At 35.4% G+C, this 25177-nt stretch overlaps 2 protein-coding genes across 12 annotated transcripts in view; one reads left to right on the top strand and one right to left on the bottom strand.

The window, feature by feature from the left end:
* Positions 1-25177, top strand: part of acsl1a (acyl-CoA synthetase long chain family member 1a) — a 50234-nt gene that overhangs the window by 8501 nt on the left and 16556 nt on the right. For 6 of the 11 annotated variants that reach the window (XR_012401073.1, XR_012401085.1, XR_012401086.1 and 3 more), the window contains 7 exon segments: positions 13157-13378; positions 22824-22938; positions 23046-23110; positions 23560-23661; positions 23771-23870; positions 24850-25025; positions 25126-25158. Coding sequence is in view for 4 of the 11 variants with exons in the window: in XM_005168350.5 (XP_005168407.1) it covers positions 13184-13378; positions 22824-22938; positions 23046-23110; positions 23560-23661; positions 23771-23870; positions 24850-25025; positions 25126-25158 (786 nt within the window). In the remaining 7 variants the exon portion in view is untranslated. 11 annotated transcript variants of the gene reach the window in all.
* casp3a (caspase 3, apoptosis-related cysteine peptidase a) overlaps positions 14980-25177 on the bottom strand; it is a 36730-nt gene continuing 26532 nt past the window's right edge. Inside the window, exon 8 of the mRNA XM_073951668.1 lies at positions 14980-15993. The gene's annotated coding sequence lies outside the window, so the exon portion shown is untranslated. The remainder of the gene's footprint in view (positions 15994-25177) is intronic.

Below are 25177 nucleotides of genomic sequence, written 5' to 3'. Positions count from 1 at the left end.
TCTCTCTGGTGATTCCAGATTTACATGTATGTGTGCTGTTGTGAAAAATAAGACATTAGAGTTAAACCGAACTTTTCTAATTAACTAAAATAAGTTATCATTATAAGTATGCTTCTAAGCATATATAGCACATTACTTCATAAACTCATTCAGCAGTTGACCAAGTTGAGGCAGTTGCTTTCAGTGAGCAAAATGAGTTTACTTGAGTATTGTGTAAATCAATGTAGTCCATGTATTTTTACAGCAACATACTGTAAAATAACAGTACATTGCTGGCAACTGCAGCTGCCAGTATTTTACTGTTTTTTAACGGGACAATTTTTAACAGTGTAGAAAATAGCAACTAAAATGTTCTGTTAATCTTAGGACACAGTTTAACTACAGAAGAGTTGACCTTTATAGGAAAATGATCGAAACTCTTTTTTTTTTTGAGAGTGATGCTAGAGGTTTAATCTGTTTTAATGATCTATGCTAAGCTAAGCTAAAAGTGCTCCTGCCAGATCTGAAGATCAGCTGAATGGATTCAAAAAAGGTTAAACACAACAGTTTAACTATAAGGGAGTTGATCAGCCTGTTATCCAAAAAGTGGAGTGTTTTACTGTTTTACTTTTAATGTTTTATTGAAGAAAAACAAAGCCACCACATCTTAGATGGCCTGAGAGTGAGTAAATCAACAGCACATTTTCATGATCACGAACCATCATTTTTAAAATAAGCTGTAAAGAAGTCGGGTGAATGATTTTTTTATAGTGAGTTTTATAAGTAGCAGCTCTTGGCTACTGAATAGAAACTGCATTAGTTTTGCGTCTAACATCATCTATCATGTAATGTAATACTTTTCTCTGTATGTGAATTATTTTTCTCTCTGATTATTCATTAATAATGTGAATGCATTGATGATCATGTGACAGGGTCATCATCGGCCATTTGCCGTTGTTTCTCTTTAATAGCTCAATCTTTAACACCCAAACAGATCTGTCTGTGTTCTCGAGTCAAAGATTCCTCTGAGACATTATGTCATACATTTATGAAAGTTGCAACAGGAGTTATATGAGAAAAAATGTTTACTAATTCACATTTATTGAGCTGTTATATATTGAATTGCATTTAGACTTCGATCATTGATTCTGATTGTAAAATCTCGTCAAGTCTCTCGGACTGCAGTGCTAAGATTGTCTTTTCTCCGATTATTGATACATACGTAGATGATCTTGTCAGTAGCTCAGTCTATCTATAGATCATATCTATAGCTCAGTCTATCTATCTTTAGCTCCCTTTCCTTCGGGGAGTTTATGAATAGTTCAACAGCTGCTTCGATGGCCTGACTGACTATGTAGAATAGGACATTTATTCAACAAGATCTTTTATACTGCAGTCCTCAATCCAAAAAAATTAATCCCTAAATCTGATTGAGCCGCTGATGGAGTTATAAAGGGTATTCAAAAGTCAGTGTTATTATGAGACACAACTCCTAGAATTAGACTACATATTATGATGGAATTATAAGGGACAAATGTCCAGTTTGACTTCTCAAAAATGAAAATAAATAAATAATAATAAACTAGTATATAAATATTTGTTTCATTTGTATGTGTGTGTGTGTGTGTGTGTGTGTGTGTGTGTGTGTGTGCGTGTGCGTGTGTGTAATTTTCTTTTAGTTTTAATTTGAATAATAATAAAAAGTGGGGCGGCATGGTGGCTCATCTCACAGCAAGAAGGTCGGTGGTTTGAGTACCGGCTAAGTCAGTTAACATTTTTGTGTGGAGTTTGCTTGTTCTCCCAGTGTTCGTGTTGGTTTCCGTAGGGAGCTCTGGTTTCCCCTACAGTCCAAACACATGTGCTATAGGTGAATGACTTAAATTTCTGTAGTGTATGAGTGTGTGTGTGAATGTGAGAGTTTGTGGGTGTTTCCAAGTACTGGGTTGCAGATGGAACTGCATCCGCTGCATCCGTTGGTGGTTCATTTCCCGGTATTGACCCCTAATAAATAAATATAATAAAATAAATTAGCATTAAATTAACAGGGTTGTTTACTCAATAAAAAAATACAAAAATCAGTGATCATTTTTACTTTTCCTTATGTTGTTTTAGCCTTTTAGATAAATGCTCAGCTACTGAACACAAATAAAGATAATTAAATGAAATCCCAGGTTTCTGTCCCTCCATTGAAAGTTAAAATTCTGATACTTCAAAAGAAAGGGGTCAAAAATGGATATAAAAGTGAGTGTTTTAATCAAAGACCTCTGATGAGATCTTTTTCATGTCTTTTTCACCTTTAACCCTTGATCAGCAAACATAAACAGAATCTCAGCCTGCCTGAGAAGTAAGAGTGAATCATACTGGTACAATGAAGCTCGTTGTTTTTGTCATTAGCTCTGTTTCCATCAACCTATTTTTGATGCGCAGTTTGTGGAAACACCAAGATGTGCATCAATTTTGAAAATGTGCATGAAAAACGTGTGCGCATAACTGAGTAAACCTTTTATTTGATTAGAAAAGATGTGCATAAACTACAATAGAAACACTTACTGAACAAACTCCAGTATGCACATTAAAAAAAGTCATGTAATTTTGTCATAAGAGATCATGTGATGATAAAAATGTGTGTTAATGGATAAACCCGCAGGCTGAGCACATTGTAAAACATCTGAAATGTTGTTTTGGTCATTCTAAAATGCCTTAACCATTTCAGTATCAGTGTTATTACATTATTAATTACCTCCAGAATGGTTGAGAGTGTTTGTGCTCTGCGTCTCACGCCTTCAAATGCCAAGACGCATTCATTGCGTGTCGTTATTGTGTTCTAAAGCACAAGTCATTTATTAAATAAGGAAAAGATTCTCCAACCACAGCGAATTCCATTTTTATTGTTGATATTTGGCACCAGTTAAGCAGGAAGTGACGATTTTGTTCTCTTTGACTCGTTGGATGAAAACGATGATTTATTCGCACATCTTTTATACGATATTCCAGTTTTGCGCATACATTTAATTCACATATTTGGATGGAAACATAGCTACTGTAGATGTTGTTTTTTGTGCATTATGCAAATACATTTGAACTTGCTTGCACGAAAATAAGCTGATCTTTTTTATAAGTAAAAAAAACCTTAATGTAAAGGGACCGTTTCTCTTCAAAAGACTTGGATTCCACAGCATGATTTTTATAGATTTATTTTTTTAATAACTTAATGAATGATTTGAAGTTATGAAGTTATGAGAGAATACTTTAAATAGATGGACAGATACAATTTCAGTGGAGATCTTTTTCTAGATTTGGCTAAATTATGTTTTTTTGTGTTCGTGTTTGATGGGTTTGGAGGAGTACCTGACGTTGAGCAAATAGTGACATAATTTTTAATGATGCCCAATACATTGGCCACCATATTGATATTGACCCATTTTGCAATACAGTATGTTGGTAATATTAAATTAGGTTATTGATATATTCGCCCAATAGGCGGCACGGTGGCTAAGTGGTTAGCATTGTTGCCTCACAGCAAAAAGGTCCCGATCGAGTTCGAGTCCCGGCAGGGCCAGTTGGCATTTCTGTGTGGAATTTGTATGTTCTCCCCACGTTTATGTGGGTTTCCTCCAGGAGCTCCAGTTTCACCCACAGTCTGGAATTATTGGTTGTTCATTCCACTGTGGCAAGTTCTGAATAATCAGAGACTAAAATGAAGGACAATTAATAAATAAATAAATGAATAGCCCAATAGGAATTTTTTGGATTTTTTCCACCAGTCGATCCACTCCAGATGTGTGCTGCTGCAGTAAGGGTTTTTTTTATTGGTGGCTACACAAGACATGAGGTCACACACTACAGACACGCACATCAGAAGACTTTATACTGGAAGACTGACGAGATGTTAGCAATGTGCGAGTTTTCACCATGAAACAAAAGAGGACTCTAGAATTGCTATTTGTAAATGACTTTGAGAAAAGAATATTTTGATGTTTAGTTGCAGTTTTCTGCAGATATTCATTAAGAAGTTTCATTTAAAGATGAGAGATGAAGTTACTGTGATATTTGCTCCGCTCATTTTGTTTAGCTTAAGTTTTTAAAGAGCTATTGGTTAGATATATTTAAACAGAGAGGGCTTTTACAGAAGTAAAACATTTAGATTGTGTGCGTGTCATGACGTGTTGTGTGTCATGAGTTCAGTATTGCGTTCCATTTGTCACAACAGCTGTTTGTTCTGCCTGGTCTTGCTTGTTCTCTCTCTCTTTTCCACTGGCTTTCATTTCTGTGACATAATGCATTGCAGGACTTTCCCAGCCTATAAAATAATAGACAACACTGTGTCTATGTGCGTGTGTCTGTTTGTAATCCTCTAATATCTAAACTCTTTCTCGTTATCAGAAAAAAGATTTGATCCAGCTTTGCCGAAGATTAGTGTCTCAGATTTGAAGCTGATTCTTGAATGTGAATTGTAATGACAACAAATGAGCAATCTGTCTTCATGTGTTCTGCTAAAGGACTATCTGTCTGTCTCTCTCTTTCTGTCTGTCTCTCTCTCTCTGCGGGCTGAGTGTGAATGCAGCTCTGTCATTGGTTGTACTTTCTGCAGCCCAAGTATGGAGAGAGGTTAGCCTTCACTTTGAAGACAAGCACTGCCAGACCCACCATGTGATCAGCATATTTCCCATCTGTGAGCCATAAGCATACGCACACGTACCCACACACGCACACATACACACAAACACACAAACACACACACACAGCTGCAAGCATGAACATTTACATGCATACTTTCACACTTTTTATTTGTTTTGCTTGTCCACAGTATTTTTGAGTGCCAGTGGGGTCCTATGAATAAATAGGCCCCTGCCCAAATACCACTCAAAAATCCTGTTCAATTCATTGAAATCATGAAACTTGAATTTAATAACACTTTATTTAGAATTGAACAATGTAAATTTGGAAGTGTATCTAAAATTGAGAAACACTATACATCGGTTTTCTTGAATAAGACCAAAATTAAAATTAAACTGGACTTTTATTTTGACGGGTTGTTGTAAAAATGGCAGAGACTGAAAATGCCAGGTCATTCCATTTACACTTTGGTGTAAGTGGTACTTTAGAAACATTAAACACAATAAACATAATAAACCAGGTAAACTATATTAAAATGTTCTAAAGCCACACATGTCATTTGTGTTCCATTTGAACATGTGATGCTCTTATTTTATTTTATTTTATTTTGTAAGGGGTGTGATGCTTGTGGTGTTTTGACCTCCAACGTCTCCCTGTTTGAGGACATGAATAAGACACAAACAAACAAGAGCTGATCTGATAGTCTTGACCAGCATTTTATCATTTCATTCATTCATTCATTCATTCATTCATTCATTCATTCATTCATTCATTCATTTTCCTTTGGCTTAGTCAATCAAGGGTCGCCACAGTGGAATGAACTGCCAACTTATCCAGCATATGTTTTACAGCAGATGCCCTTTCAGATGCCTTTTCAGCTGCAACCCAGTACAGAGAAACATCCATACACACTCATTCACACACATACACTAAGGCTAATTTTTTCCCCTGTGGGGGAAACCGGAGCACCCGGAGGAAACCAACAACTGGAGGGACGCGCAAACTCCATGCAAAAATGCCCTGGCCCAGCCGGGACACGAACCAGCGACCTTCTTGGTGACAGTGCAAGCCACTGAGTCAATGTGTCGCACTTCATCATTTTATTTTGGAAAACAAAATTATGTATACACAGACACTCTTTATGTCAACTTGTCAAAAAAGTCTGTTTTAATTTAGTTTTTGGTTTAATTTGAGAGCATAAATATCATGCGGTAGCCAAAATTTTAATCTAAATGTAATTTATTATTATTAGATTATGGTGACTTTGTGGTGACCCCTGATAAATCAGGGTCTAAGCCGAAGGATAGCAAGTGAGTGATTATTAAAATATTATTAATTATTAAATTGATATTAAACAACTCAGGATTCGATTATTTTGACATTATAATTTAAACTTAATAATATAATTTAATAAACTTTAATAACTTTATTAACTTTAATAAAGTCCTACAGATAGTCAGTGCTGGAAGTAATTAGTTACACTCCTAAGTAATGCTGGGTTATTAAAACTCAGATTTGGTCAAATATGGATAAAACCAAACATTGTTAAATCTGTTCCTAGAAATTAAATGTTCAAAAATTAACCCAGCAGTTGGTTTAGTTTGTATTACACCCAGAATTGGGTTGAAATAACATAGCATTTTTAAGGTTGTATTATCATTAAATTATATTTTTTCAAAACTAAAGTAAGGGATTACTTTCAATTTTAGTTATTTTGATTACAGTTACTGATAATGTGCTTGCCTTAAATACAAATGTACATAAATTTAAAAATAATGTTGTTTGTTATACAAATATTTTAAAAAGGAATAATTATATTGTTCATCTGAACTATACTAAGACTGTAGTACATGCTTAAGAATCAATTAATTTAGTAAGAGATTTATGACAATATGTTTGTAATATATTATCATTACATTGAAACTTTTTGTGTTGTGCTACATACAGTATTCTTAACATTTTTTAAAGGGCACCTATTTTACTCTTTTTACAAGATAAGACTTTGGTGTCTCCAGAATGTGTCTGTAAAGTTTTAGCTCAAAATAAATTCCCATCAGATTATTTATTATATAATGTAAAATCTGCCCATTTCAGTGTCTGAGGACTAGGTTGCAGTTTTTGTAGCCTGTGGCTTGAAAGCCAAATGAGCTGCTTCTCCCCACTTAAAGCTCACACATGTGTGTCTGCTTCTCATGCGTTACGTCAGATAAACAGCAGTCAGTGCTAGAGACAGACATGAATGAAGCTGAAATATGGTCACTAGTCAAAAATACCAAGTAAAACTTGGAAGGGAGAAATGGAACAGTTGTTTGATGGGGATATTGTTAAATCATATGGCAGCTCCCATTTTCAGTAATCTTTCTTACGGGTGTGCACTACAGAGGGAAACTGACGGGTGGGGGGGTATTATAGGGTATTATTTTCGTTTGCATACTGTGATCTATTTTGTTTGAGTGCGTATATATTTTGTTCATCTTTTCCTTCTGTAATGATAACTACGTTTTTTTTATTTTTTTTATTTTCTCTGTCAATTCAGATAATGGTTTACATATTCATATGTAGACTCTGTAAATTGTGTTAGTAGACCAAGGGAAAAATTGTATGTACGTGTGTATGTGTGTGTGGATATATGTGTATGTGTATGTATATATACATATAGACATGTAGTTGTAATATAATCACTTGTACCTAATAATTATAGAAGGAAATTTTTTGTTTTAATTTCTTTTATTTTTATTTTTTTATTTGCATAAGTAAAATGATGAGGATCTTTTTTTATATATTTGCAAACATTCTGTAATTGTACATATTCTTCCAATAAAAAAAAAAAAAAATACCAAGTAAGTTTATTTGATGTATTTGTAGTGGAGTCTATTCAAGACTTTCTGAAATGATGAGTCACACACAAAAACCCTTTGCAGTGCACACAAACACACATATGCGCATCTACTAACACCAGATGATAATGGTGTAGGATTGTCTGGATACTGGAATTCGATACCAATCAGTGCTGAAGTTTTAAAAACATCCATTTCCCGCTAACATTTGAGCACTGTTGAGCACGTTCTTAGACAGTGCTGATTTGCTGCTGTGTTCACGTGCTCAATAGAAATGACTGTGATTAGCCGTAAAGGTCATTGGTTTACTGAAGTCTTGCTGTTTACTGCATGTAACCACAGATACAGGGACACTGGAGCGTTTCAAAGTCACGTCAATCAGCTGGCTTGACTATAACCTGACATACGAGTGATCCGCTGATGAATAGCGGCTTTTAAATGCTTCAGTGTCCCTGTATCTGTGGTTACACTCAGTAAACAGTGGTGAGTTCAGTGGACCGATGACCTTCACTGCTAATCACAGTCATTTCTGTTGAGCACGTGAACACAACGACTAATCATCGCTGTTTAAGAATGTGCTCCACAGCCCTTAAATGTTCATGCATGGGATATGGACGCTTTTAAAACTTCAGTACTGATTGGTATCGAATTCCAGTATTGAGACAACACTACACCATGGTGAATATAACGGTTAAGAATTACAAAGCGATTTTACTCTTTATTACTAACATGCACTGTTTTAAAAATGTTTCAAACTTATAAAATTAATTATTGAGGTGCAGCCGATCACAGAGAGTTGTAACATAATTTTTAATACCAGTTTCTTTACAAGAAATGTTCTGTGGACATGTGTATACATGTTGTTATGGAGACATGGGCTGTCAATCAGTTCGGTGGGCAGAGAAACTGCATTCCTACGTCAAATTAAAGTAATTAAAGAGTTTAATTTCTATTGACTATTTGTTGAGATTTATAGGGACTGTAGTAGTATTGTGAAGTAATGTTACTTATTAAATAATTGCATTTCAGACTAAGTAACTATACAATATCATAAGTGAAAACATTTACAATCTTTTACTTGGACTTTTGATTTTGTTGTTTATCTTTATTAATCCCTCATCCAAATCACATTAACTACCCCTGAAGCACATTTTATATGCTTTTGGATTTTTAATTATAAAATCCAACTGTCTTAGCCAGCAGTGCAGATAATAAACTTGATATTTAAACTGTAAATATGAAATGTGACAGTGTGAGTGTTTCCTGGCACGGCATGTAGACACTTTCCCTTTTTTTCCCCATATATCTTTGTGAATTACTGTATTGTGTTTGAGCAGCAGAGCCAGGCATGTCTAATTCTCATGTTACAGAGCAGATCTGCTGCACTACTATCAGCCACTGTGCTGTTCAGCAGAAATTTCACACGCAGCAGTGTCAGCCCGCACTTCTTTGAGTCGGATTTGTGTGCTTATGTTTCAGAGATAAGAAGAGCAACAGTGCGCTTTGTATTTTTTTTAGTGTGTGGGATGCCAGTATCACCATGTGCTTTTTGCTGCGTTTTTAAAAGACCCACTTCTCTCTTAGCATGCGCAGTTACATCTGCTAAAACACATAGATACTGGAGCCAGCAGCTAAAAAAACATCCATGATTCACTTGAGAAGAAATATAGGGAGATAATGAGAAGAGAAGTATAGTGACTGTTCTGAGTGAAAGATTGATAGAGGGAGAGTGAGGGAAGGAGAGAGAGACGCACGTGGTGGTCTTGCTGTGTGTGAGGGTCACTCTGCTATTCATAGCTAAGAGTTTCCTCTAGTGCTGCTTAGGTCAGTTTAAATACTACGACAGAAAGCGTCTCTTTAAAACACAGCGTTTATTATATTTACACACACACATAGACCAAGGAAGCTGTACAGTAAGTGTTTTTTAATCTTTCTGTTTTGAATGTGTGATGTAATTAAATTGACTCGGTTGGTAAATGTTTGGTACGTTGGGTTTAGTATTGTTTCTAGGAGTGAGTTGGTGTTCTCAGTTGTAAATTAAAATTCAATTAAATTCAGACTGTATTTTAAACAAATAATATTCATGGAAAGTCCTCATTCAGATAGCTTTGTAAACGTGTGTGTGCGTGATAGACTCTTGGGTTAACTCAGGTTAACTCAAGGACAATTGGGTTGTAGTAGAGCGGTAACTAGATTTGACCTCGAGAAATACCTAATTTGACCTCATTTTAACCATAATAATGGCTGATTTGGACATTTTGGCTTTTTTGTGTGTTTTGTGAAATAAATATACTTTTGGTGTTTAATTTTAGAGCAAATATGAAATTGTTTATGCTGTCCTTCAGTAGAGTAGATTGAACGTACTAAAACTTAATAACATAATTATTATAATTTATCCATTTCTTAGACTGAGTTCTTAGAACCATTTAAAAATTTTGAATTTTATGGTTAATTTCAAATTTCCAATGAAACAATTCTTCAGTACTTATTTCAAATTATTTTAAATCGATGCTTATATTAAGCTTAAATAACTCAGTTCATGGAGTAATTATTTGCTGGGTGCAGATCACAATATTTTGATGTGTGGTCGTATTTCTAAGATAATGCATTTGGTCTTAGGGGTAGTTCACCCAAAGCCTGTCTTTATTTATTCACCCTGCACTTATCACACACCTGTTTGAGTTTCTGTCCTCTGTTGAACACAAAATAATTTAGTTTGGAAAATGTTGCAAACCGTTGATTTTTTTACACTCAAAAATGACTTTTGCTGCTTGTTCAAACTACTTATTTAAAATAAGTTGAAACAACACAGTTCTTAAGGGTTTTTAGAATAACTGATTTGTTTTATGTTCAATCAACAGTCATTTGTAAAAACGATTAAGTTAAGGGACAACATGAAGGATGTGGAACCCAGCCTTTTTTTTACAGTGTAGTATTAGTTTTTTCTACTATAAAAGTTAATGGTTACACAGGTTTCCAACATTCCAACAACTCATGATGGTGTATCAAACTACTTGAGGGTGAGAAGTTGTGTGAGTAATTTTGTTTTTGGTGGTACCTTTTTTAAGATTACTATGTGCTGTGTACTATGTAATATAAATATTTTTTTGCTGTTTGCTGCAAGATCTGGCAACGCTAATTAATCAAGATGTACCTGGTTTCCTGTGATTTCACTCTTGTGTGCATGGAGAGAAATATTTGTAGAGAGAATCACTGTAGTACACCATTAATAATGAGTTGTTTATTGAGTATATTGAACCATTTTAATAATTCAATACTAGAATAAAAGCAGTTTTTAATAATAATAATAATAATAATTTATATATATATAGGTCAATATTATTAGCCCCTTTAAGCTATATATATATATTTTGATACGAAACAAACCACTGTTATTCATAACTAGCCTATTTACCCTAACCTGCCTAGTTAATCTAATTAACCCAGTTAAGTCTTTAAATGTCACTTTAAGCTGTATAGAAGTGTCTTGAAAAATATCTAGTAAAATATTATTTACTGTCATCATGGCAAAGATAAAATAAATCAGTTATTAGAAATGAGTTATTAAAACTTATGTTTAGAAATGTGTTAAAAAATCTGCTCTTTGTTAAACAGAAATTGTGGAAAAGAATAAACAGGGGGGCTAATAGTTCAGGGGGGCTAATAATTTGACTTCAACTGTATATGCATATTTATAAAAATTAAGTTGTCAGTGAAAAGTTCTAAGTTACAACAGGTTTCCTCACTTTTCTTTTAGTAAAATAAACATTTTAGGTTTAAAGTATACAACATATGCCTTAACTATATGTTAGAATTCAGCAGATAAGCAGCAGGTCGATGTCACTCAGACCTCTTTGAAGGCCCACCGTATTATTAACAACACACTGTGCAGTTCACAGGCTTATCACTCATTCTCACCCTCTGCAAGACGAAGTGGTCTTAAGAGATTTTATCAGCTTTAGTTGGCTAGATATCATCAGCTAAGAAGTCGTCAGCTGGTGATGGTTTCCGTCTTTAGTTTGAGATCATTACACAGTCAAGCTGATAAAAAGTCTGAATGAGGAATCCTTCTCCTGACTGTAATTAGTCCACTTCCATGAAGAGAAATTGTAGAGAGAAACGCTGCTGGAGGCGTGGGCTGATGCAGCTGAAATATTCATTGCATTTTTTATTTTAGCTCCGTTTTCTGCTCATATAGAGCTGTCATGAGCATCAAATACATAAAATGGCTTATCGTGTTTGGAGGTTCTGGCTGTTTTTACATCTGTGTGATCAATTATAATTTTAAATTGGGATGTAACATATTGTAATATGGGTCTTACACACATTTGACTTCATTTTTTGATTCTTCCATTTTTATATAAAATATTATTCTTTTGAAATCACTCAATGTGGCTCAAAAACAAAATATATAATCATCAAATAATGCCAAAGGATCCTCATAAATACTGTCAATTCTAAAATAGCGATATTTTATTTTTCTGGATTTATTATTTAGATTAGTGGTTATCACGATACAGGAATTCGATATCATTCTGTACTTTTACATTTAAACATTCATAACATTCATTTCACAGTCATTTGTGTTTAGCACATAGGCAAATCAGTGCTGTTTAACCCTTTCACGTCAACAATCTCACCGGTCTGTGATTAGAATGTTCAAAGCGTACGTCATCAACTTTTAAAATTAAAATCTTATGGCGCACGCTTAGGCGCAGAAAATGGTGCGCAGCTCTTGTCATACAATCCACTTTCAAACAATAAACATTTATTTTAGGTTTTAGACATTCAAATACACTCATCTAAAAGCAAAACATACCATTTAAGGTTTGTAAAACACACACGGAAATCTATGGAGACAGCAAAAATAATTATTTTTCAATATAACTGGATGATGTGCTTTATTCACGTAAGATATAACTGTTTATGTGACTAGAATATTTTCTCTATTTCTCTCCCAGATAAACAGTTGCTTACTTTCATGTATTTTGGAAGAAAATTATGAATAAACATGACTTAAATCCAGCAGCTCGTATTTCTTCTGCACTTGTTGCGTGAAAGGGTTAAGAACCTGTGATAGGGTTAAGAATGTGCTCATCAGCGCTCACATTTTAGTGGAAATGGACATTTTAAAATTTCTGTACCGACAACACTAATTGCAAAATGTATACAGTTTCACAAGATTTTTTGAGTCTAACAGTATTCAGGTACAGAAATTGAATAATCACCATGCAAAAATGACATTTTAAACATTTACATTGCTTTGTCTCATTTCTAGTTCAAATATCTCAAAATTCTTAATCATGTAAAAATATATATTTTTTTAACTTCAGAAGAGATAAGTCAAAATAATAGTTTTTCCTTAAAATGAGCAAAATTTTCTGCCAGTGGACTAAGTAAAATAATCTTGTTTTCCCTTTTAAATGAAGACATTTAGACCAGAAACAAAGCTTTTTTTTTTTTTTTTTTGCATTAATCATATAAATTCTATATAAATACGGTGATTAAATACAATTCTGTAGCTCCTGGTCAGCTATAATTCAGACTGCGATGTGACTATTTTGGATGCACACATTGTGATATCGATGCTGAAATGATAAATTGTGGAGCCCTAACCAAATGTATTATTCTCTTGACAGAATAAATTTATAAATAACCAAATGCATTTTAATGTAAGTGATTGTTTTGTTTTTCCTTTATCAGTATTTGTGTTTCTATTACAGACGTCGCTAAGCTGAGTTGTGAAAGCGATGCAGGCCCAGGATCTGATCCGGCACCTGCGGATGCCTGAGCTGGATGATTTGAGGCAGTATGTGCGCAGTTTACCCACCAACACCCTCATGGGCATGGGTGCATTCGCTGCCATCACCACATACTGGCTGGCTACCCGTCCCAAAGCTCTAAAACCACCCTGTGACCTCACTATGCAGTCCGTGGAGGTGCCGGTAAGTGAGTAAATGTTTTCTATTGTAAAAAACATTTTAAATAGCAATGGGGAGATGAAATGTATTGATGTCAGGTTATACTTTAAATAATAAATAAAAACCAAAAAAAAGTTTAGTGAGAGAGTTCTTCTATTTTGGCTGAGGAACATTTTAAAAATCTGATCACTTGTTTCAACCTTTTGTGCTGTTGAAAAGTTCCATGGATGTAAAATTTCTTTCCTGAACCATCAAGTCTAAATAAGCCTTTTTATTTTATTGAAAATAAAGATTTCTTTTCCCCCATGCGGAATCACAAAGCACAGATTATATTTAGAAGATACCACACTAATACTTGCAATAATATGGTAATTGTTTCTTTTTAAGACTTTTGATTTTGCGATTATGCTATTATGAAAGCTGATATACAGTTGTTTTTGAAGGTAACTTACCAGCTTGAACAAAGATACTAAAAATTTCTTACTTCAAAAATTGGATTGTTTAAAAAAAGGTTTAAGACAGCCATCGACAAATTTTCCTTGGGCAATACAATATATCGTGTCTATGTTGTTTATTATCAAATGATAAATGCTAGTTTGTTTAATGTTAAATTGAGTCAGCTTGTTAAGTATATAATATATTGTGGATTTTCGGTGGATATCGGTGGTCATGAAGGTTTTTTACAGTGAAAAGAGAGCACTTTAATGTTTTATTTTGGGAAATCTAGAATAAAGGAATCTCAATGTTTGCTTGTGGTTTCCTTGTTTTCTGAACATAAGATTTTAAAATGAAATCATTCTTTGATGCGTTGTTTTATTCTTTTTTTTCTTAACCAGACTCTGACAAAATGATATCAAGATTTGTTTTGATTGGCATACAAAGATGAATTACCATGTTTGTAAACATTCTGGATCTGCGCGTAGCAAGATTGCAGAAAAAACTGGGAGCGCTAGCATTTACAGTGAGGGAATGACATGCGATGTGGTACAGAGTTTGTTTTTGTCTAAAAAAAGTTAAATTGATTACATATTATATATATTATTTACATAATGCTTTCAGCGTATTGTCACCCAGTGATAAGCACAGAATCTGCAAAACTAACATTAAAGTGAGCAGCGTTCGTCGGACAGGTCCATCTGCGATAGCACCTTCCCAATGGATATCGGATAAGACAAAATGGCCAAGCATCCAGCCCAAAATATACATCTTTCATGAAACTCCAAGTGATTTTACAAGAGAGAAGTTAAAGAACTACAAGTCTTTGGATGCCACCAATTTTTTTCTGTGTGGTGATGTGCAAGAAATAATGTTCCATGATTACCAGATTCAAAATATGTAGTGCTAAAAAGGTTCTGCCTAGCTAAAGACAAGGAAAAAAGACGGAGCTATACAAAGCCTGGGTAATCCTCAACAGGCAAAACTCCATTCTGACAACAAACTGCACCTGTATTGCTGGGTATAGGAGCTTACACTTTCACATTATATTCTTAGCATTCAGTTTTATTAACCATATGTAACTGTTTTTGCTGAAATCATTGCTGCAATCAAAAATGAGTAATGTGTATGATTCAGCATAGCGTGAACTTACCTGATATGAAATGAGAACTGCAAAGTTGAGTATTTTTAATTAGGTCCTTACTTTATTCAGCTCCCTTTTAGCCAAAGACATCTGTGGTTGACATTAAATCAGTGTTGTGTACAGTAAAAGTTTTCTATGTTTGGACTTTTGAATTTGGCATCCAACTGCACAGCACAACATGTTTTCTATTGCAGCCGGTCTCTTTTTGCAACCGGGAACCCGTCTGACGTCATGTGTAACATAGGCTGGTAATTCACCTATTGGTTCCATATAACTTCCATATATAATTGGGTTATCAATAATTAGTTAGTGGTATCGGTCTAAAGTTTCATATTGGTGCATCCTGAAGTTCTGTATTAGAAATAATCAGTTGTCACCTTCTGTGGCGATTCACAGAATTCATAATATACCAAAATAGTAATGTTTGGTTTTTAACAGTTGCTTAGTATTGCTTAAAGAACCTCACTAAACAGAAGCAAATATTTTGAAAAAAATTTATATTTTAAAGACTTTGGGAATCCTTTTTTACCAAACCTAATCTAAAACTTCTTTCATTTTCCAAAACCTTTTCATTTAATGTTCCTCGCTGGAACATGGACTGCTGATTCACGACAACTAAAAACTCATCTCTTTAATGATCAACTTAGCACAGTACAAAAACCCACTTCATTCTCTGAGCACTAACAATTCCTTTGTATAATTAGCTCTTGTTGTTAAGTCGCTACATGCCTTCTCAATTGTAAGACACTTTGGACAAAAGTGTCTGCTAAATGACAAGATGTAAATGTTAACCGATGAAAGAGTCTGATGCAACTTCAGTCTTTTTGTGATTTTATGAATATTTTCAAACTTCCTCTAGAAAGCGGTTGAGCAATACAGACTGTGGCTTTCTTTAGGTTCCTCTCAACATGTAAAGTGGTCGCCAGCTGCACGTCATAGAACTCTGCATGTTCTGTATGAACTTCTAACTGTTTTCTGTTGCCCATCTGTGTCCTGCAACATACCGCATGTTTGAAGTCTTGGTGCACAAAAAGTGGTTTTCTGTAGTCACCATGTCTTCCTGTGTGTAGAAGAACACTTTTAAGCATATACAGTGCCATTCAGAAACTTGATTCAGAAGCAATGCATACAATATTTTAATAGCGATAATAAAGACTTTTCATTTTAAATAAATGCAGTTTTCTTGAGCTTCCTTTTTTAGACAGAATAAAGAAAAACATTTATCATGGAAAAAAAACATTCTTCAATATTGATAATGAGAGCACCAAATCAACATATGGATTTTTGAAGAAAAATGTGCCACTTAAGACCAAGGCCCAATCCCAATTCTATTTTTGTACCCCTACCCCTTAAGGGGAAGGGCTTCAAAATGTACCCCTAAGAATGGGACAGCACTACAACACCTGCAGACGTCATCATATGTCATCACGATCACTTACTTCCTTAAAGATTGATGATGGCGACTGCTGAAGTTATTCCAGTGCTTTATGCTTTATTTTTTTGGTATTTTTGTTTTTTTTGGTATTTTTTTATATTTATCTCCAGGGAATCACTAAAGGCAACAGTATCATGTTAACATAATGATATAATGTGGAAATAAGATCATAACTGTACTGTGCATTTACACCATGGCCATATTGATCTAAAACATTCATTTTAAACACACGAAAACAACATTAGTATTATACCAGACACTGTAAAAAAGTCATTCCCAGCCACTAGATTTTTCTGACAAGCGATTCGAGTCTCAGATGTGAAAGTATGTTGTGGAACTGCTATATAGGAGTTATTATTAGGGATTATAGATAAAAAAAATTTAGCATTTTTTATTTTAGTGTTGTTTTTAAACATGAAGGTAAAACATGAACGTGCAAAACGAGGTGTAGGGGTAAGGGAAGGGCTAAGGGGTAGAATTGTAATCGGTCAATGGCTTAATATATATTTTTGCAATAACAGCAATACAATATATTTAAAATACAATTATTAAAATACAATTTTATTAATATCACTATAAAGAAAATCCTAATTATTACAGGAACTGTTTTTATTTTTACAATAGTTTTCTGTTATTTTATATTATATTCAGTACTCTGTTAAGTAATCAGTATAATCTGTAAATTAACAATTTTTTAAGAATACCTCAGTAATTTTTTTACATTTTATTTGCAGTAAAACTTTTATTAATTAATTAATTAATTTATTTATTTATTTTACAAAAATCTACTGTATTGTTTTAGCAATACTTTTCTGGTTATCTTTTAAACTTTGAACATTTTCCCTTCAATTTTTATTTTATTTTTTTTTTTGTGTGTATTTCTACATTTAAACTCTGTAATTCTACAGACATGTCCTTGTGTCTTTGCCTAATGGGTCTCCAGACTGGAATCTAATAATATGTCACAAAATTATAATTATGATCGTGAGGCATTGGTAAGTATAAAAGGCTTAAAAATTTTAAAAACTTTAGAGACTCCAAACAAGCGGCACATTGGCGCAGTAGGTAGCGCTGTCGCCTCACAGCAAGAAGGTCACTAGTTCAAGCCTAGGCTGGATCAGTTTGCATGTTTTCCCCGTGTTCACATGGGTTTCCTCCCAGTGCTCCAGTTTTCTCCCACAAGTCCAAAGACTTGCTGTATGGGTAATTGGGTAAGCTAAATTTCCGTAGTGTATGTGAATGAGAGTGTTTGGATGTTTCCCAATGATGGCTTGCAGCTGGAGGGCCATCCGCTGCATAAAATACATGCTGGATAAGTAAGCGGTTCATTCTGCTGTGATGACCCCAGAGTAATAAAGGGACTAAGCCGAAAAGAAAATGAATGAATGAATGAATGAGACTCCAAATGTTTTAAATGGCTCTGTGTTGAAAAACACTGAAGAGCCCATCTACAGTCCAAAAACAGACTGGTCTTTCCATCACATTCCTCCTTTCCCTACCTGTATATACTTGTATGTGTACACAGACTCTAACTTTACTTTAGTTACTGTAAAATGACAGCCTCTTTCACCAAGATGAGTTTAATTATAGAAGTATGTCCTTGATCTCTGTCTGTCTTTGGCAGAAAGAGGTTCTTGTATTCTCACCATTTCTTGTATGTTTGCTATGGCAACAAGCTGAAATGTGTTGGCAACAGTTATAAAGCCATTCAGATTCAATGCGCGACGACCATCTGTAAATTCCTGTAGCGTGAAGTCCTTTTCCCTTTCGTGTGGGCTGGTCTTTTAAATTAAACACTATTGTACTGTAAAGTTAAAGTGACCTTTCATTTGTGAATTTCTTTTCTAGAGTCTCTTTTCACTTTCACTGGCTGATTTATTAAGCACACCTTGCTAGTACTGGATTGCTTTCAGAATTGCCTTAATGGATCAGCTCACCCAAAAGAATTAAAATTCTGTTAAGAATTAAACGCCTTCATTCCAATCCCTTCAGACCTTTGATCATATTTGGAACACAAAGTATTTTAGAAGAAACCTCAGGGCTTGCTCATTCTCCACAGACAAAAATGGTTTCTAGATGTCCACAAAATGGAAACCAAAAACGCACATCATTATTTTGCCAAGTATGATGCGATCCTGGATTAATATCTATGTTGATCCTGGAACATCATTTTTATTTGAAAATGTAACCCGTACCTTTTCCCTACCCCTAAACCAACCATAACTGTAAATTATTCCCAAAATAAGGGGATTAATAGTTGGATAACAATCACATAGAAGTGCATGAACCTAACCGTAAGCCAACATAAACAATAAACACATCTCTTAAATCTAATTGGCTGATTGGAATGTTGTTCCATGATCAACTGTTAATCCAGTTTAATCAGGTTGGCAACCAAAAGCATTTTCAAAACATTGCAAGTAACTTTTGCTGCTTGTTTAAATTACTTATTTAAAATTAGTTGAAACGGTACAATTCTATAGCTTTTTTGGGGACAACTTAATTTTTTTATGTTCAATCTTCCTAAATTTGTAAAAACGATTAAGTTAACTTAATCAATTTGTGTTGGCACTACAAGAAGGAACTGTGTGGAGCCCAGCATATCGTTTTGGCAATACAATTCCATGTTATGCTGCTGACTCTGATGGCAATGTTTTACTGCCTGTTGTAAAAATGCACACTGACCTAAGGCAAGAGAGAATATGTAGGCAAACAAATACATATTTACATTTTTTCCAGCAGCAGTAGCACAAAAGTGTTCTAGAAGCTTCATATGGTTACAGTTGAACCACTGAAGTCACATAGAATGTTTTGATTCATTTCCTGCTTGATTTAGCCATCATAAGATGAGTTCACTGTGGTCATAAAGTGATGGAGATGGTCTGTAGTGTAAGAATGGGTTTTAACCACAGCGGTGCGAACCGTAGTTTTGCCAAATGACTAAAAAGTTATCAGTACTGATGATGAACTATAAAAAACTGTACATTTCTAGTCAAACCATTCTTCTGCAATCTTATACCAAACACGGAAATAAGGGCTGTATTAATAGCTTAAAATGTGAGAGAGCATTGCTATTGTGTGATTGTATTCTATTGCAGTATGGAGCTGGGCGGAGTGGCGCAGTGGGTAGCACGTTAGCAAGAAGGTCGCTGGGTCGCTGGTTCGAATATCGGTTCAGTTGGCGTTTCTGTGTGGAGTTTGCATGTTCACCCTGCCTTTGCATGGGTTTTCTCCGGGTGCTCCGGTTTCCCCCACAGTCCAAAGACATGAGGTGCAGGTGAATTGGGTAGGCTAAATTGTCCGTAGTGTATGAGTGTGTGTGTGGATGTTTCCCAGAGATGGGTTGCGGCTGAAGGGCATCTGCTGTGTAAAAACTTGCTGGATAAGTTGGCGGTTTATTCCGCTGTGGCGACCCCGGATTAATAAAGGGACTAAGCCGACAAGAAAATGAATTAATGATAAATGACAATAATTCTCTATGGTTACAACTGAATTACTGAATCAAAATAACTGTATAAAATAATAAAATATGAAATGATAAAACATGATATAAATTTTACCCAGTTTAAATTTAAATACAGTTACCAGAGGTACAAGGAGAGACAGGGGGAGGGAGAGACAAAGAGAGTCAGAGAAGATAGCCTCCAGAGCAGGAGAGAAGCAGACCAGCAGAGCACAGAGACAGAAAAGAGGCAGAGCCAATGTTTACCAGCTATTTTGTCTCTTTCTTGACCATGTGACCAAAGCCTAAACACTGAGACATTCAAACTGACCAATCAACATGTGACCACATCGTAAAACCCCCAAAGTCCACACACCAGGCCCTGATCTTATCAGTATCTGCCTTTGGAATTTGTGTGAGTCTCCTTTAGTAAAAAAAAAACATCTGTCATCTTCAGACTTCCTGTCTAGGTTGTTGCAGGTATAAGATTGGTCAGTTTTTGTTGTCCTTCACCCTGTGTGAGAGGCTTAAGTCCTCAAAGCAGCAATACTCAGAAAGGCTGATCCATTTCAGCAATGTTCAGTTAGTATGAATCAAACGTGTGGCAAGAAAATCTCCGCTACACCATCAGCACCCAAAACCATTTATACAGCAGGATGGATTCATCCCAGCAGGAACACAACATCATTAGACAATAATATTTCAAGAGTTCACACTTAGACATTGCTTGATATTAATAGCAGGTTTGACATGCTGTCCTGGGAGAGAACCTTGAGCTTGGACATAATTAAGCTCAAGGCTTCTGCCTGGTCGATGAGCATGTAAGGTAGTATAAAAACAGGTAGTTCTTTAGAGCTCGCTGTGGTAAAAGAGGAAAAGGGTGAGATGAAGTGGATGGGGGATTCTTCAAAAAAACAATGATAAGGGTGTAGTTTTAGACTGGCTATTTATAGTGAGTTTGGCTTAATCCAATTGGCTTACTAATGATTACGGATGGGAGACCAGCCACAATCAATCATATCATGTGCTCCTCTTGAAATTAGTTTGTGAAACTTCACTTGGTTAGATTTAGGTTGTGATGTCAGGTTACCAAAATTCAATGTCTAGCCAGTGTTAATGCTATTTTGGCGTCCAATAATGATGTTGATATTTAGTTGAGTTTAGGTTGTGTTGGAAATGGATTAAAATTCAACTTGGAGCCAAAATCCTAAACCAGCGTTATATTGACGTCAAATACTGACATTTAAGTTCGGCAACTAAAATGTAACGTCTGATAGACGTCACAGGTAATACTGTGATACTACTATGTATACTCAATACTCAATACAATACTACTCAATACTGTGATAACGACCACACAACGGCAAGCTGTAACATCATTAGATGTTGATATTTGGTTGATTTTTTTGGTTGGATGTTGGACATTGACGCCGACCTGATGTTGGGTTCTGACATCAACATGATTTTCTTTTCCAAACTAAATGCAAACTAAATCCAAACTAAATGCAACATCGTACCCAGGATGTTGGTGTACAACGTCAATCTGACATCATGTTGATGTCCTGTGCCTGCTGGGATCATTTCATGATGTTTACACCAAATTGTGGCCCTACCAGACAAATGTTGCAGCAAAATTAGACTCATCAGACCAGGCGACCTTTGTCAAATTTCTGTTGTACATTTTTGTGATCCCGTGCCTCAGTTTACTGTTTTCAGCTGACTGTATAGTGACACCAGTGTTTTCTTCTTCTGCCGTAGCTAATCTGCTTCATAACCATGACATGTTTTGACTTCAGAGATGCTATTTTGTAAACTTTGGTTCTAAAGAGTTGATTTGAGCTCAATCAGCTGCTGTTTATTTTTATTTTTAAAGGGATAGTTCACCCAAAAAGGAAAATTCTGTCATCAATTACTCACCTTTAACTTGTTCCGAACAAGTTTTAGTTGTTGTGATTTTTAATTTGTTGATTACACACACACACACACACACACACACACACACACACACACACACACACACACACACACTATATATATATATATATATAATTATTATTATTATTTTATTTATTTATTTATTTACTTTTGAAGAATGTTGGAAACCCTTAACTATTGATATCCACTAGACCGAAAAACAAATTCTATGGGAGTCAATAGTTACAGGTTTCCAACATTCTTTAAAATATCTTCTTTTGTGTTTGACAGAAGAATTCGAAACTGTCAAGGATTGAACGCAGTACACAAAGACCATTTATTTTGCATTTTTCCCTTTAAATAATCATTCTTCTTCATTCTGATTGTTGTTTTGAACTTCATACAGAACAGCAGATCACATTTACTATGTCAACATGAACATCGTTGCTGCTATGTGATTGGCTCTCTATAATTTTGCAATGACAAGTATTCAAATGGGGCGAGGCAGTGGCGCAGTAGGTAGTGCTGTCGCCTCACAGCAAGAAAGTCACTGGGTTGCTGGTTCTAACCTTGGCTCAGTTGGCGTTTCTGTGTGGAGTTTGCATGTTCTCCCTGCCTTCATGTGGGTTTCCTCCAGGTGCTCCGGTTTCCCCCACCGTCCAAAGACATGTGGTACAGGTGAATTGGGTAGGCTAAATTGTCCGTAGTGTTTGAGTGTGTGTGAATGTGTGTGTGAATGTTTCCCAGAAATGGGTTGCAGCTGGAAGGGCATCCGCTGCGTAGAAACTTGCTGGATAAGTTGGCGGTTCATTCCGCTGTGGCGACCCCGGATTAATAAAGGGATTAAGCCGACAAGAAAATGAATGAATGAAGTATTCAAATGAGTATAGGTAAAAACATGACCTTGGAGTGTGTTTATTCCTGCTTTAAGCATTAAATGATTTGATCATTTATGTCTTCAAATCTAAATGGTGTTAAAAGATTGTACAGGTGAAGTTTCTCTTCATGGCCTTGTAGATTATCAACAGGCCTGGATTTGAGGAGCTGGTATTTGCTTGTTTGCTAAAGTTTATCATAGACTGTTGGTTGTGTTTTTCAGGGTAAGGAATATGCACGTCGCTCTATCCTAATGGACAATGACACACACATGACGTACTACTATAAAGACGCTCTGACACTGTATGAGTTTTTCTTACGAGGACTACGAGTGTCAAGTGAGTTATCCGGCCATTTAAAGCAGACATTGTGACAAAGGAATAGTTTAAAATAAGCTATTAAAATGGTTAAAATCATGATCTACATTTTTGTTTTACTCACACAGACAATGGTCCTTGTTTGGGGTCGCGAAAGGCAGGCCAGCCATATAAATGGCTGTCGTATAAGGAGGTAAGATTTGTGAAATAATTATTGACCTAATTGCAGAACGCATTTAGCTTTTTATTTTTCTCTCTATATTTTTTATTCCCTTAATATTTAGATATTATCAGATATGTATGTGCATTGTAATTATTAATCAGTTGTTATTACTTTATTTTGATGCTCTCTTTAACACATTTTGTTGATCGTTGGTTACATTGCAACTACGTTCCAACTAATTCTCAGTAGAGTATTAGTAGGCTGTAAGGTTTGGGTTAGTGTAAGTTGACATATTTGAAAGGTTTGTTATTATCGGTTGAATGTCTGTTGATGGTGTGGTATCAGCAGATATTGAGCAGACAGTCTTATAATCTAATTAGTTGGCATATAGTAGTTGCAATGCGACCTAAAGTCAATAAAATGTTCAAAAAGAACCAACAAATAAATGACAGCAATTAGTTTAGTATTTTTGTGTGTAGGTTGCAGACAGGGCAGAGTTTGCAGGTTCAGCTTTACTCCACAGAGGTCACAGTCAATCAGGAGACAAATACATTGGCATCTTCGCACAGAACAGACCGGAGGTATTAACACCCAGCAAGTAAAAACACGCACAAAGGCTTGGCATTTATAATAAATATTGTTTGTAGTGAATACTTTCTCTTTCTTTTATACCTCTGTTTGTCATCCTAGTGGACGATTTCAGAGTTGGCATGTTACACATATTCACTGGTGGCAGTGCCACTGTATGACACACTGGGTACAGAAGCCATCAGCTACGTCATTGACAAAGGTGATTCTTTAGGATTCTGTGCAGTAGTGTTTTTAATCATAAAACATATATGATATGACACATATAATGATAAAAATATCCTCTTTTATTGTTATTTACAGAGCAATGTTTTGTGTGTGATTCTGGAGTAACTATTTTTTTTTTTTTTCACTGGAAAAGTAACTAAAACCTGTGGCTTAACTGACCCCATCATTTATTCACTCTCAAGCCATCTTTGGAGCATATGACTGTCTTCTTTCAGATGAGCACAATCTGAGTAGTTTTCATTTTATTTTTGGCTCTTATGTACTGTATAATGATGTTGCGTAGTGGGCTCTTTTTTGCTTCTAAAAGCACATACATCTGTTGTAAAGCTAACTCATTCATTATACCAGTGGTGGCATGGCATGGCATGGTTGTTGGTGCCAGACAGGCTGGTCTGAGTATTTCGGAAACTGCTGATCTCTGAGGAATATTTCCAGTATCTTGTTGAATAGATGCCACAAAGGATTAATGCAGTTCTCAAGTCAAATGTGATCTGTGTTTACCAGCAATCTGCACAGGCTGGATTGCTGCTATTCGTGACAACGGTGTTACACCAGAAGTCAGTCAAGAAGTGCACATTCGGTAGTTGCCGGTATTCAGTGATTTGAGTTTATAATTAAAAAATGACACATCAGTCAGCTTAAGATGTCCGTTATCCCCCTGGTGGTGTATGGGTTAATTTTACAACACATTATTGCACTTTTGTAAACTTAAAATGCAAATGGAAAAGCCAGGATGAAATTTAAAACTACTTTAACTGTGCTCATCTGAAAGACAAAAGTCATACACACCGTGGATGGCTTAAGGGTTAAGTACATTACAGTTAAATTGTCATTTTTGGATTAGCTAACTCATTAAATAATTAAATAATGGCTTAAAGCTTGTATCACATGACTGCACAAAAACAGTAAAACTTGTGAGAAATGTGTTTTGAGTAACAGAGCTTTTGTCGTAGCTTCCATCACCACCATCATCTGTGACATCGCGGATAAAGCTCGTCTGATCCTGGACTGTGTGTCTGGCCGGAAGCACAGCGTCACGACTATAGTGATCATGGAGAGCTTTGACAGTGAGCTGACAGCACAAGCACAAAACTGTGGCATCGACATTATCAGCCTCAAGGAGCTGGAGGTTTCTCTCCCACACGCACACACACACACCCTTCTTTTGTAAATAGTGATCCCATTAAACGTGTATTTACACTGCACTAAATAAAGTCTTTTTTTTTCAGGCTATTGGCAAAGCAAACCACAAGACACCCATTGTAAGTTAAACTGAGCACT

The sequence above is a fragment of the Danio rerio genome, chromosome 1, assembly GCF_049306965.1.
Source record: "Danio rerio strain Tuebingen ecotype United States chromosome 1, GRCz12tu, whole genome shotgun sequence".
Lineage (NCBI taxonomy): Eukaryota > Metazoa > Chordata > Actinopteri > Cypriniformes > Danionidae > Danio > Danio rerio.
This window is presented reverse-complemented; position numbering and strand designations above follow the sequence as displayed.